This window comes from Bombina bombina, chromosome 6 (genome assembly GCF_027579735.1).
Source record: "Bombina bombina isolate aBomBom1 chromosome 6, aBomBom1.pri, whole genome shotgun sequence".
NCBI lineage: Eukaryota > Metazoa > Chordata > Amphibia > Anura > Bombinatoridae > Bombina > Bombina bombina.
Window position 1 is genome coordinate 799112001 of NC_069504.1, and position 15021 is coordinate 799127021.

At 35.4% G+C, this 15021-nt stretch overlaps 1 protein-coding gene across 1 annotated transcript; it reads left to right on the top strand.

Annotated features, from left to right (window-relative positions):
• Positions 1-6155: 6155 nt before the first annotated feature.
• STC1 (stanniocalcin 1) lies at positions 6156-13742 on the top strand. The gene is made up of 5 exons (XM_053719450.1): positions 6156-6276; positions 10670-10672; positions 10849-10988; positions 11638-11849; positions 13478-13742. Exons 1-5 carry the CDS (start codon positions 6156-6158, stop codon positions 13740-13742), a joined length of 741 nt encoding a protein of 246 aa, XP_053575425.1.
• Positions 13743-15021: the final 1279 nt, after the last annotated feature.

Consider the following 15021-nt stretch of genomic DNA (forward strand, 5'->3'; position numbering starts at 1 on the left):
GTATGAAGAGGATCCTCCACGCTTGTAAGTATTTAGTTTTAAATAGGAATAATTTAGTTAATAATATTAATATTATTTAGATTTATTTCAATAATAATTAAGTTAGGGGGTGTTAGGGTTAAACTTAGGTTTAGTGGTTAATATATTTAATATAGGTGGCGGCGGTGTAGGGGGATTAGATTAGGGGTTAATAAATTTAATATAGGTGGCGGCAGGGTAGGGGGCTCAGATTAGGGGTTAATATAGTTAATGTAGGTGGCGGCGGAGTAGGGGGCTCAGATTAGGGGTTAATATAGTTAATGTAGGTGGCGGCGGGGTAGAGGAATCATATTAGGGGGTAATACATTTAATATAGCTAGCGGCGGTGTAGGGGAATCATATTAGGGGGTAATACATTTAATATAGCTGGCGGCGGTGTAGGGGGATCAGATTAGGGGGTAATACATATAATGTAGGTGGCAGCGGGGTCTGGGAGCGGCGGTTTAGGGGTTAAACACTTTATTAGAGATTGCGGCGGGGGATTGCGGTTGACAGGTGGATAGACATTGCGCATGCGTTAGGTGTTAGGTTTTATTTTGCAGGTAGTTTAGGGAGTTACGGGGCTCCAATACTCAGCGTAAGGCTTACTACGCCTGCATTTTGTGGCGAGGTGAAAATGGAGTAAGATTTCTACATTTTCGCCACGTAAGTCCTTACGCTGTATATTGGATACCAAACTGCGCGGGTTTGGTATATCACTCTATGGGACAAAAAACTATGGCCGAAGGGTGAAATATACGAGCGTAACTTATATGTTACACTGTATATAGGATACCAAACCAGTGCAAAATTTGGCGTCGCCGGCTTCTGCGGGCAACGCTGCATATCGGATCGGGCCCTTAGTTTGATCTTCAAATGAGTAGTAGATTTTTTTTTCTGACAAATTTTATAGTTATGTCAATTTCCACTCCCACTACATCATGTGACAGCCATCAGCCAATCAGAAATGCATATACGTATATTCTGTGAATTCTTGCACATGCTCAGAAGGAGCTGGTGACTCAAAAAGCGTAAATATAAAAAGACTCCCCATTTTGTTAATGGAAGTCCATTGAAAAGTTGTTTAAAATTGCCTGCTCTATCTGAATGCTGAAAGTTTAATTTGACTTGAGTGTCCCTTTAAAGAATGTTTGGGGGTTTTATGCCCCTTTGACGCTCGCTTTTTTTTTTAGCCTACATGTGCACACAAACAAACTCACCGTTCTCCACTCCATACCATTTTCTGTACATATATGCACACTACTACCTGAACCAGACTCATTTTTTAGAGTTCTCACATCTACAATACCACAGCTAAAATCACAGCATTGATAAAACAAAGCAAAAATAACTAATAAATAATCATGGGGTTAATATCTGTAGGCAGAAGTACATATATATATATATATATATATCATCAAAAAATGCATTTTTTACTACATAGTATTGTTTGTTACTTAAAATATCAAATCAGATGTCTTGAAGACTATAACTTTATGTTATTTACTATAAACTATGCTACACCTCTCTTTTATCAAAGTGCAAATCTGTATGAGAAACAGTGCATTTTGGAGGATAGTAATCTGTTTTAGCCTCTGTATATAAAAAAAGGATAAAATATGTTAATGAATACTACATTAGTTACCAAACACCTGATTCAGGCTGTTAGAGCAAATTGCAAGATTAATGTTTCAGATTCCCACTCCTTAATTCCTAGTGGGTTCCGCTCCATTAAAAAAGGAAGTGGAAAAGAGACTGAACGTATATAGGTAATTTTCCTATGGGCAGGATATATTTACAAGTGGTTTAGAGAGAGTTCATGCAGTACACAATAAATGAGGTAGATCAAGGAAGGGTGTCCAACCTTTTTTCTATTTTTAACCTGAGGGGCTTCAATTAATTCTTTATTTATTATGAGCACTAGTGTGGCTAGTAAGCAAACTAAAAATAATATTAGTTTATATATGTATATGTGTGTGTGTATATATATATATAAACATATTTTTTTATCAATTAACAAAATGTAAAGTGAGTTAACAGAAGTAAAATCTAAATCAAATCAATATTTGGTGTGACCACCCTTTGCCTTCAAATCAACACCAATTCTTTTAGGAACATTTGCACATTTTGTAGGCATATAGTCAGGTGCTTGATTAAACAATGATACCAAACAGGTGCTAATGATCATCAATTTAATATGTAGATTGAAATACAATCATTAAAGGGACATTGTACACTAGATTTTTCTTTGCATAAATGTCTTGTAGAGAATCCATTTATATAGCCCATCTGGGTGTGTTTTTGTAAAAATGTATAGTTTTGTTATTTTTAAATAACATTGTTCTGATTTTTAGAATCCTAACCAAGCCCCAATGTGTTAGATGTATACTGATGTATACAGACTTCAGATTGCTTCTGTTTGTATAATGGGTCTTTTCATATGCAGGGGAGGGTCCTTTCAGTCAGTGTCCCAGCCTAACCTAATCAACAGTGCTAAATTGGAAGCTTCTAAGTAAGTTTTTAAAAGGTTTTATACTGGATTTTTTATATCAGTATCTGTGCATATTCTTCTTTATAGTATCTATTACATGCAGCTAAATGAAAATTGGTGTATACTGTCCCTTTATCCGAAACAGAAAATGGCAGCAGGTGCTTTGGTCTGATGAGTGAAAATATGAAATATCTGGCTGTATTAGAAGGCAGTTTGATCCCTGAAGGGCTAGAGAGCTGTACAAGAATGAGGTTCTGCAGGCAACAGTTAAACATGGTAGAGATTCCTTGCTAATTTGGAGCTGCATTTCTCCAAAATGAGTTGGGGATCTGGTGAGAATAATTGTTCTCCTCAATACTTATCCATCCTGCAATACCATCAGGGAGACATCTGATCGGCCCCAAATGTATTTAACTTTACAATAACTCCAAACATACAGCCAAAGTCATTATGAACTATATTCAGATTCAGAGTAAAGAAGAACAAGGATTCCTGGAAGTAATGGCATTGCCCCCACTAGGGCACTGACCTCAACATTATTGAGTCTGTATGGGATTACATGACTCAATTATGTGGTTAGTTCTTCAAGATGTTTGGAACAACCTACCAAGTTTCTTTAAAAAACTGTGTGCGACTGTACCTAGAATAATTGATGCTATTTTGAAGGCAAATGGTGGTCACAACAAATATTGATTTGATTTAGATTTTTTTTTCTGCTGTTCACTCACATTGCATTTTGTTAATTGATGAGAAATAAACTTAAAGGGACAGTAAACCCCAGAATTTTTGTTGTTTAAAAATGTAGATAATCCCTTTATTACCCATTCCCCAGTTTTGCATAACCAACACAGTTATAATAATATACTTTTTACCTCTGTGATTACCTTGTATCTAAACCTCTGCAAACTGCCCCCTTATTTCAGTTCTTTTCACAGACTAGCATTTTTAGCCAATCAGTGCTGACTAGGAGCTTCACGTGCCTGAGCTCAATGTTAACTAACGCCCTCTAGTGGTGAAAAACTGTCAAAATGCTTTCAAATTAGAGGCAGCCTTCAAGGTCTAAGAAATTAGCACATGAACCTCCTAAGTTTAGCTTTCAACTAAGAATACCAATAGAACAAAGCAAAATTGGTAATAAAAGCAAATTGGAAAGTTGTTTAAAATGACATGCCCTATTTAAATCATGAAACTTTTTTTTTTACTTGACTGTCCCTTTAACATATTTTTCTCTCTATATATATACATACATACAGGCGTACATCGGAGATATTGTGGGTTTGGTTCCAGAACACTGTAATAAAGCAAATATAGCAATAAAATTAGTCACACTAATTTTTTTTGTTTCCCACTGCATTTAAAAGTTATATTTACACTATACTGTAGTCTATTAAGTGTGCAATAGTAGTATGTCTAAAAAAAACCAATGTATGTACTTTAATTGAAAAATACGTTATTGCTAAAAAAAATACTAACCATAATCAGAGCCTTCAATGAGTCATAGTCTTTGTTGGATAAGGGGGCAAAATCATCCTTTAAAAGAGCATTTTATAATGTGCCCTGTGTGTTATATTTCCACCCAAGCATGTGCAGCTTGTGCAGTCATACAGGATGCCACCATGCAGGGCTGTCATTTTGCAAAATGTAAATATATAGCTTCTTATGATGGGGTTGCAGCAAAATAAAGTTTTCTCTCCTCCCTTCTCTCTTATGTTCTTCAATCCCCTGCAGGTATTTTGGGAAATATGTGTCATAAAGGAGGCTGCTTGTGAGAAATCTTTGATCTAAGGTGCAATTTATGCAAATATCTGAAATAAAGGAATGATCCATACTTTAGATTTCCACTAGGACATTGTTTCTCAACCGCAGCCCTCAAGTACCCCCCAACAGGTCAGGTTTTCATTACAGCTGAACCAGTGCACAGGTAAACTAATCAGCTTATGAATGAGAGCAGGTTAGTAACCATGGTTACTGATCAGCTGATTACTTCACCTGTGCACTGGTTCAGCTATAATGAAACCCTGGTCTGTTAGGGGTTCTTGAGGACCGTGGTTGAGAAACACTGCACTAGGATAGATAGATATAGACCATGTGACAAGCATCAGCTAACCACAAAATGAATATAGGTATATACTGAGCACTCTTGCACATGCTCAGTAGGGTCTGGTGCCTCATTTAAAGGGACAGTCTACAATAGAATTGTTATTGTTTTAAAAGGTAGATAATCCCTTTATCACCCATTCCCCAGTTTTGCATAACCAACACAGTTATATTAATATCCTTTTTACCTCTGTGATTACCTTGTATCTAAGCATCTTCTGACAGCCCCCTGATCACATGACTTTTAATTTATTATCTATTGACTTGCATTTAGTACTGTGTTGTGCTAAATCATAAATAACTCCTCGTGCACGAACACAATGTTATCTATATGGCCCACATGAACTAGCAGTCTCCTGCTGTGTAAAGCAAATACAAAAGCATGTGATAAGAGGTTTAAATGTTATAAAGCATATTAATATATCAATATTGGTTGTGCAAAGCTGGAGATTGGTTAGTAAAGGCATTAACTCTCTTTTAAACAATAACAATTTTAGTGTAGACTGTCCCTTTAAGTGTGCATATTAAAAGGCTATACACATTTGATAATGGAAGTAAGTTTGAGTTATTTTTGTTTAAATTGTATGCTCTATCTGAATAATAAAAGTTTTATATTGAATTTAGTGTCCCTTTAAGGGGTAAGGGGTTAGATTAAATATTTATAATGTTTGCTGGGAAGAATACACGTTATCTCTGCATACAACAAATAACAGTTTGGAGAACTGCAAAACCAATCACCTGTGTTATATGTTATCTTCTAGATAGAAACTACCTGGGAGAGCATGACATTTAGTTTAATGAAATTCATTTATCAAAAAATGTTAATATTGCAACCAAGAATATGCATACATCTTCATGCAACACAATTAAAAACTCATTTTATTTCAGGATGACTAACCATGAATGTTTTTTTTTTTTCTTCAAAAAGTATTTATATTAAAAATATATTTTTTAATATTTTTTTAATCATCGTTTTATCCACTCTGTATAAAATCAAATCGGGATAAGTTTCTTTTTTACTTTTCTGCATAGAGCTTAGATCTGAAACTGTGGAAGCTACTAACTAGATTCTGTTACACTGTAATTCAATAGAGCGTTTAAAAAGATTTATGAACAATGTGTTCAGCATTACCCATTACACGGTCTATGGTAAAGGGGAACTATCTCATATTGTAAGATATTGTGACAAAAAAACAGGTGTATTATGCCTGGTAAGTCATTCCAACAATAACATTAATTTATATACATAGGAAAGAATGGTTTAGCAAACATACTGCAGAGTTCACTTCCATTGCAAAGGTTAATGTCACACTTTACCCTAATTACAGGAAGGTATTATGCAAAAGCACAAGAAGTGGGAATCTATATTGTTAGGATATCTTGGGGGGGGGGGGGGCTCAATAATTTTAATGAATGAGTGTAGAATCTGATTGGTTGTTAGGAGAGCCTGCTGATAGGCTGCAGATGCCTGGTACAGATAAGCGTTGTGCATATAAAGTCAGTTTTAGTCCCACCACCATGCAGAGAGGGTCTGTAAAGACAGAGAAAGATGCACATCAGCAGCATCCTGGTTTGCCTCATCCTGATGATCAGTGGAAGTAAAGCGTCTGACTCCGAACAGAATGACTCTATGGGCTCCAGGAGGGGCAGGATGGCAGCACAGGCTTCAGGTAAAGGGGAAGAAGATGGGGAGTATGGATTTTCTGAAAAGGGTGGGGTGTGAAGTTATAAAAGAGTGAAGGGAACTTGCTGAAACAAAACTATTTCAGTGAGTAATGTATCAGTTCTCACATTAAATTATGATACCTTTGGGGCGTGGCTAAATCTCTGCTAGACAAGGAAATTGTTAAAGTTGATGACTATTACATCCATACGTTTATAAAGGTATGTGATCGCCTATATTTAACACATGAATTACAGGGCAATATTTACACTGTATAAAACTTGCTTAAATCAGAAGCTTCTGTTGTGATTGTCACAACTTCAAATCAATGTTTTTTTAAACTACATTTTTAGATTGTATTGGTTATATGAGTGGCACAGGAGGAGTGTGAGAGAGTATGTGTGTGTGTGTGTGTGTGTGTGTGTGTATATATATATATTCTTTAATTTTATAGGAAGATTGGTATAGTATATTTGCAATGGAATTATAAGGATGGCACATTGATGTACCTATCCAGGTGTTTAAAGTATGTGATGTGTTCAATTTCAGCTTTGGAGGTTGCTTGCATGAACTTTTGCTGGAAATGAGTTGTGTAGTTTACTGCAGCCTCCACATCAGGCTGACCAAAATAACTGCAGGGTTGTATTAATGTCCTTTGCATTAGCTAGACACATGTGCTTAGCATCACAATACAGGTGTGGGCTCAGACACAACTGAACCACAGAGCTTACATGTTTTATATATGTAATGCACCACTCAAATAGATTAAAGGGATATTCCAGCCAAAATTGGAATCCCCTTGGATGCATTTCAGTTTTGAATAGAAGCATTATTGTAATATACATGTATTAGCCAAAATGCTTCTGATAAAAGCTATAGCTGACATGTTACAAGTCCCACTGACTCTCTTAGCAGCTGCAGTATTTAAAATGGCGGTGCACTGAGAATATCTAGCTATGCTTCACATGCAGAGAAAAATGTTAACACTAAAACAGTGATAACCTTTACTAGAAGCATTTTTGCCAGTACATGTATATTGCAAATATGTTTCTATTCAAAGATGTAATTCATCTAAGTGCATTTAAATGTTGACTGGAATGTCCTTTTAAGAATTCCAAACATGCTCCACTTAAAAAATAAAAAATTAAAATACAAAATAATTAAATTGTGTAACTGAATGACTAAAACAAGGTTTAGAAACTCTGCATGTTTTATGAAGCAGCCAGAGTGAGCAACCTTAGTATATCAACCCAACTATCCTGTTGCCAAGCCTAATATTCAAATGGGGAATAAAGGATCATACCAACCATAATATTAAAGGAACAGTCAAGTCAAAATTAAACTTTCCAATTTACAGTTATCTTCAAATTTGCTTTGTTTACTTGGTATTATTTGCTTAAAGGGACAGTAAACCCACCAAATAATGTTATATAATTCTGCACATAGTGCAGAATTATATAACATTAGGTTAGCGCCATGTTTCTAAATCAAAGTATGTCACAGATATTTTCCTACAAAAATGTATTTTACAGACTGCCGCTCCTGGCTCTACTGAGCAGGTCTCTTTTTTTTCTAAGCGCATCGGGCACGCTGTCTAGTCACAGCCGACCAGATTGCCATTAAAATTAATGTAGCTCGCTATCAGACCGGGATCGAGCTACATTCATTTTAATGGTGAGATTGGGCCAGATGGCAAAATTATATAACATTATTTGGTGGGTTTAATGGCCCTTTACAGATAAAACTATGTAGGCTCGTATGCTAATTTCTAAGCCCTTGATGACCACCTCTTATCTCAGTGCATTTTGACAGTGCTAGTTCATGTGTCATATAGATAACATTGTGCTCACTCTCATAGTAATTTGTGAGTAAGCACTGATTGGCTAAAATGCATGTCTGTCAAAAGAACTGAGACAAGGGGGCAAAATCAGAGGTAAAATTTGTATTAATTTAACTATGATGGTTATGCAAAACTAGGGAATGGGTAATAAAGGGATTATCTATCTTTTTAAACAATACATTTTTTTTTTTGTATAAACTGTGCCTTTAAAGGGACAGTTTACACTTTTTAGTCATCTTAAAAGTCTTACCTTAGATTAAGCTGCAAATAGCCTCTTGCATATTTTCTATATAATTCAGCAGGAATGGTAAAAGTTATTTTAAATGAATATGGCTTCTGGCCACTATGAAATAGTTGGATTCAACAGACTGCCGATGCTATTCAGCAGTGTCCCTCGATAAAGCCCGGATTGTGATGTCATCAGTGGGCAGAACAATATTAATTTTAAAATAACTTTTTACCGTTCCTGCTGCATGATATAGAAAGAGCGGCAGTAGGCTATTTGTAGCTTAAACTAAGGTAAGGCTTTAAGATGACTAAGGTGTAGAATGTCTCTTTAAGCCTATCTGTTCAAATAATAAGTGTACGCTAAATATGTTGGAAATACTCTGTAAAACAATTTACTGTACAGTGCCAGGGTTCTGATACTGATCTTTTAACAGCTGTATTTTATGCACTGTAAACCTTAAGCATGGCACAGCTGGTAGAATTATGTGATTGATGCAAAGTAGAGTCTAGTTATTCTTAGTTTCTTAGGTCCTCATTAAAACGCCCTTAACTCTTCAGTGGATCATTTGTCCTGTGGATTGTTAGTTTCCATTTACCCAGATTGCATTTGACAGGCATATAAGGGATTAAATGTGTGCTATATTCATTCTGCTGCAGGCTTGCTTTCCTGGCCACTTCTTAAATAATTTTACTCAAATAGTCTCTAGTCACTTTTTCATGTAATACATGTGTTCTCAAAGTTATTTGTTTTGTGGGATGCCAGTAACAGATGTTCACTTACCAATTCCATATCCCAGCTTTGGCACATGGATGAAATAATTGTAACCAAATACGCATCACTGACAGGAAGTTTATAGATAGAATGATGCATTCAAAGACAAGATTAGTCTGAGAATAATGTGTAGATGTATTTTATTTTTTTAAAGTTTCATTAGTTGCTTAAATAGTGACAAAATAAGTGTAAAGTTTGAATGGTTATAAAACAGTGGGAGCTGCCATGTTGTAACTTAGGTTACTTTCTCTGCTGTGGCCAATTAGGGACAGTTTTAAATAGGTCACTAGAGTAAGCGGCCAATGGCTGTGTGGAATATAACAGTGTTCTGCACTTCCATTTCTAACAGGAACTGAAATGTTCAGAATTTAAGCATGGGATTACAGGAAAAGGGGACAAAAAATAATTTAAGTATATTGCAGAGTTTTTTTTATATAGACAATTTATCACTTTATATTACCATCTAAAATTGTTTAAAGTGATGGTAAACTCTCCCCTTTTTAAAATCAGATCCAAAATGTTAGTGATATTCTAGATGGAGTTAAATTAATCAGTTTTATTACAGATGCGCTATAACTTACTTTTTTAATATAGATATGAAATTCAAATACCCCGGGGTGAGTAGTAACCGTGCTAGTGTAGGGGTTTAAAGGGGAAAAAAATTAAACTTTCATGATTCAGATTGAACATTCAACTTTCCAATTTACTTTTATCATCAATTTGGCTTACTTTTGGTATTCTTAGTTGAAAGCTAAACCTAGGAAGGCTCATATGCTAATTTCTAAGCCCTTGAAGGCCGCCTCTTATCTATACATTTTTTTAAAAAAAAGTTACACTGCTAATTCATGTGTGCCATGTAGATAACAGGGTACTCACTCCCGTGGAGTTATCTAAGAGTCAGCACTGATTGGCTAAAATGCAAGTCTGTCAAAAGAACTGAAACAAGGGGCGGTCTGCAGAGGCTTAGATACAAGGTAATCAGAGGTAAAATGTATATTAATATAACAGTGTTGGTTATGCAAAACTGGGGAATGGGTAATAAAGGGATTATATCTTTTCAAACTATAACAATTCCGAAGCATACTGTCCGTTTTTAATGTCATTTTAACAGGATGATTTAAACAATATTTTTAAATCTTTTTATTAACTAAATCCTAGGGTGTTTAGTAAAAGGGCAATAATACTCTGTTACATCATTTTCTTATTGCACTGTTACTTGCATATAACTCTGTTTAACCCTTGCAAATAGTACATTAATGTGCTGTAGCTGACTTTAACTATGTGCTTAACCCATTTACAGGGGTTAAACACATAACTAAATATAACCAAAAGTATAATAATGTCTAGTTAATATATAAAAAGGTGTGAGCAAAAAATAAAATAAATACATTTTAAAAAGTGTGCAAACACAAATATGTTCCTCTACAAAAGTCAAGGTGAAAAAAATCTTTAAACCTGCTTGAACAGTGTTTCTGATGTGAAATACCACTTTTGAAATGCCCTCATGCCAAGTATATAGGGTGTTTGTGTCATAAATGCATTTGAAAAGCCTGTGATGAGTGGGTCATTACAAGATTTTCAAATGGATTGAAACATCTTTGAATTGGAAACCAAAGAGCCAATTTGTTGTACTTGACATGGGGACTGTAACTGACTCAATTAGGGACCTCTGTCTATTAGTGTCTTTCTTTTGTTTGGCTTGGTCTGATGCTAATAGTTCCTCTCTCCTCCATTTGCAGAAGTAGTGCGTTGTCTGAATGGGGCTCTGCAGGTTGGTTGTGGCGCTTTTGCTTGCCTAGAAAATTCCACATGTGAAACAGACGGACTGTACGACATCTGCAAGTCCTTCCTCTATAGTGCTGCCAAGTTTGATACTCAGGTACAGTGTCAAGTAGCCCACAATTAGAATAGTTTTAACCCAGGTAAAACAGCTTGTCAGATCCTTATTTAAAGGGACACTCAAGTCAAAATGAAACTTTCATGATTCAGATAGAGCATTCAATTATAAACAACTTTCCAATTTAGTTCCATTAACAAAATGTGCAGTCTTTTTATATTTATACTTTTTGAGTCACCATTTAACACTGAGCATGTGCAAGAATTCACACAATATATGCATTTGTGATTGGCTGATGGCTGTCACATGATGCAGTGGGAGTGGAAATAGTCTGAACTTCAAATGAGTAGTAGTTTTTTGTTCTGACAAATTTCAATTTTATGTCTAAGTGCACTTTTTTTTTTATACAGTATTTACTGGTCCTTTAAAGCAATTGTTTTTTAATGTCTCTTATCAACTCAGTATTAAACTTACTTTGTCAGCCCATTGCTCTTATGTCAGTTTCCTCTATTTTAATATCTTGAAATAACTGAGCCGTATTTAGCTTTTTTTCTTTTCTTTTTTTTTAGCGAGCACAGAAAGATCTATTTTTTAAAAAGCTGCAATAAATTCTAAAATGCCTCATTTTAAGGGGCAATAAAAATATATTAATGTTGGTTTAATTTCTGATGCTGAACTTTTGCTGCTGCAGGGAAAGATATTTGTGAAAGAAAGCCTGAAGTGCATAGTGAATGGGGTGACCTCAAAGGTGTTCTTGGCGATTCGCCGATGCTCCAGCTTGCAGAGGATGATCTCTGAGGTGCAGGAGGAATGTTATAACAAGATGGACATATGCACTGTCGCTCGCTATAACCCAGAAGCAATCACTGAAGTTGTGCATCTGCCAAATCAGTTCTCCAACAGGTGAGAATTGACTGCTATGCAAAACACAAAAAATAGGGTGCCACAAAAGTGTGGTCTCTGTGTGAATCAAACCAAATTAAATATAATTACAGCTTTTAGATCATATTGGCAGGTGTTCTAGGTCAGTGTTTTTCAACTCCAGTCCTTAAAGGGACACTGAACCCAAATTTCTTTCTTTCGTGATTCCTATAGAGCATGCAACTTTCTAATTTACTCCTATTCATTTTTCTTCGTTCACTTGCTATCTTTATTTGAAAAAGAAGGCATCTAAGCTTCTTTTTTTGGTTCAGAACTCTGGACAGCACTTTTGTATTGGTGGATTAATTTTTCCACCAATCAGCAAGAATAACCCAGGTTATTCACCAAAAATGGGCCGGCATTTAAACTTACATTCTTGCATTTCAAATAAAGATACCAAGAGAATGAAGAACATTTGATAATAGGAGTAAATTAGAAAGTTGCTTAAAATGACAAGCTCTATCTGAATCACGAAAGAAAAAAAAAATGGGTTCAATGTCCCTTTAAGTCTCCCTAAACAGCCATATTTGCATGATATCTGAACTAGAGCACAGGTGAAATAATTAGCTGATCAGTAACCATAACCAGCTCCCACCCATCAGCTTTTTATTTCACTTGTGCTCTAGTTAAAGGGACAGTCTACTCAAAATTAAACGTGCATGATTCAGATAGGGCATGCCATTTTAAACAACTTTCCAATTTACTTGTATCAAATTTGCATTGTTCTCTTGGTATTCTTAGTTAAAAGCTAGCCTAGATAGGCTCATATGCTAATTTCTAAGCCCTTGAAGGCCGCCTCTTATCTGAAGGCATTTGACAGTTTCCCTGCTAGATGGTGTTAGTTCATGTGAGCCATATAGATAACATTGGGCTCATGCCCATGGAGTTATTTAAGAGTAAGCACATTTATTGACTGACATGCAAGTCTGTCAAAAGATCTGAGCTAAGGAGGCAGTCTTCAGGAGCTTAGATACAAGGTAATCACAGAGGTAAAAAGTATAAATATAACTGCATTGGTTATGCAAAACTGGGGAATGGTTAATAAAGGAATTATCTACCATTTTAAAACAATAAGAATTCTAGAGTAGACTGTCCCATTTCATCCACTTCCCTCTAATCATTATGGAACCTTGTTACACTTAATATGTCTGAAGTAGAGTTGCTGCACATGTGCAAACTGGTCAGCACTGGAATGTAGTGAAAGATTTCGACATAGTAGCAACCATGACTACAGGGAGGAAATAACCTCAATACTATGCTTATAAAATGTGTTTAATGTCCTTTTAACCCCAAAACCAGGTTGAGCTGTAGTTGTCTAATGTGACCACTGTGGTCATATCCTGAACTACTTTAATCACTGCTTTGTATCTGGTAGAATGGACTTAATCTTTGTGCTTTATATATCTATCATGTTGTTCACTGCTTAATTGTAAAAGAGTGGCAGAATTGTTTGTTGCTAGTGCAACACCTGTGGTTGTAGATTTAGTTAAGTAGACTTTTTAATCTCATTCAGTTTCTCTGTAGTCTTGAGTAATGGTTTTTACCTTGTATCAAACCTACAGTAGATGTCTTGTTGTGGTTGTCTACTGACGTCTTTCCCTTTTGCACAGGTATTACAACAAGCTACTTCGTAGTCTCATGGGTTGTGATGAACAGACTGTGTCTGCTATAAAGAATAGTTTGATGGAGCAGATTGGACCTAATCTAGCTAGCCTATTCCAAACTCTGGGAAGTGACAAGTGCACTCAGCTTCAGCCTAGAGTGGACTTTAATCGCAAGAGGAGCACAGATCCACAGAAACTCAGAGTCTACCTCCGACGCCTTCGACTAGATGGTCCCGTTTCTGCAAATCAGGGTTCTTCAGAAGATGACTAAGGGAAGCAGGGAAGGTAGATCTTTTGAAGTAGAAGCCCCTGCTCACTGGAGCTTAAATTTAGTATGTTTAATTTAATGTAGCAACCATAGAGATGGTTTTTGTTTAAAATAAAATCTCATGACATATCTCTTTTGGTAAAAAAAAAAAAGTTATTCATGTTTAATACATTGAAATAGTTATCAATTCTCAGTCGTGAGCTCTCTTTAGAGAACAGGTTTAAATTGTTAGGACAACATAACTGCCCAGCTCCTACTTGGTTTTAAGAATTCATTTTTTTATTTTTAGACTTCAAATATTTTCCAACCATTTTGTAGTTACTTTTCAATTTTTGGCCATTTTGTGTTCTAGTACAATTTTAACCATAATGCACAACAAATTGGCCCTTAATAATTTCCAGTTTTGGTTCTCCTTGTCCAAATGTGATTGCTAAAAACTAAATGTAGATCTTATTCACTTTATATTTTTGCACTATTGTTTAGCTCTCACTTGTTGTTTTGAGTAATTTCCAAATAATGTTAATGCCAAAGTTTTTTTTAAAGGGATACTAAACCCAAATTTTCTTTCATGATTCAGATAGACCATGCAATTTTAAGCAACTTTCTAAGATACTCCTATTGATCCTGATTTAGCCATCTATAAGCAAGCGTAACCCAGGTTCTGAACCAAAAATAGGCTGGCTTTTAAGCTTTACATTCTTGCTTTTTAAATGAAGATAGCAAGAGAACGATTAGAAATTGATAATAGAAGTAAACTAGAAAGTTTCTTAAAATTGCATGCTCTATCTGAATCATGAGGGAAAAAAAATCGGGTTTAGTGTCCCTTTAAGTTCTTAGTCAAATTGGGAAAATACAGGAAATTCCTAGATTGCACATTTGGAATGGATATTAAAATATAAATGAAAATAAGCTTTTCCCCATGTGCTGCTGAGTTTGAGTCTCGAATCTCAGTTAAGAACATTTTAATCAAGAATTTCCCAGATTGTTTGGATTATTGTAGAGTTTGCTTTTATAATTATCAAAAAGCACTTCCTCCCAATTTATTTTTTTAATGTAGCCCTTATTTATGTTTTATTTTTCTTATTAAAAATAATGCCCAGAAAGCATTTTGTTTTTAGTATTTACTGGCAGTAGACATACCTTCAATAGATGAATACGACCCAAATAATGGCTGTGGTTTAAACATGGCTATATTGACCAAATGGTAATGGGTTGTCGGTGCCATATTTATTGTGTGCTCTGAATATGTTATTTATTGTTTTTTGGGGGGGAAGTTGACTTG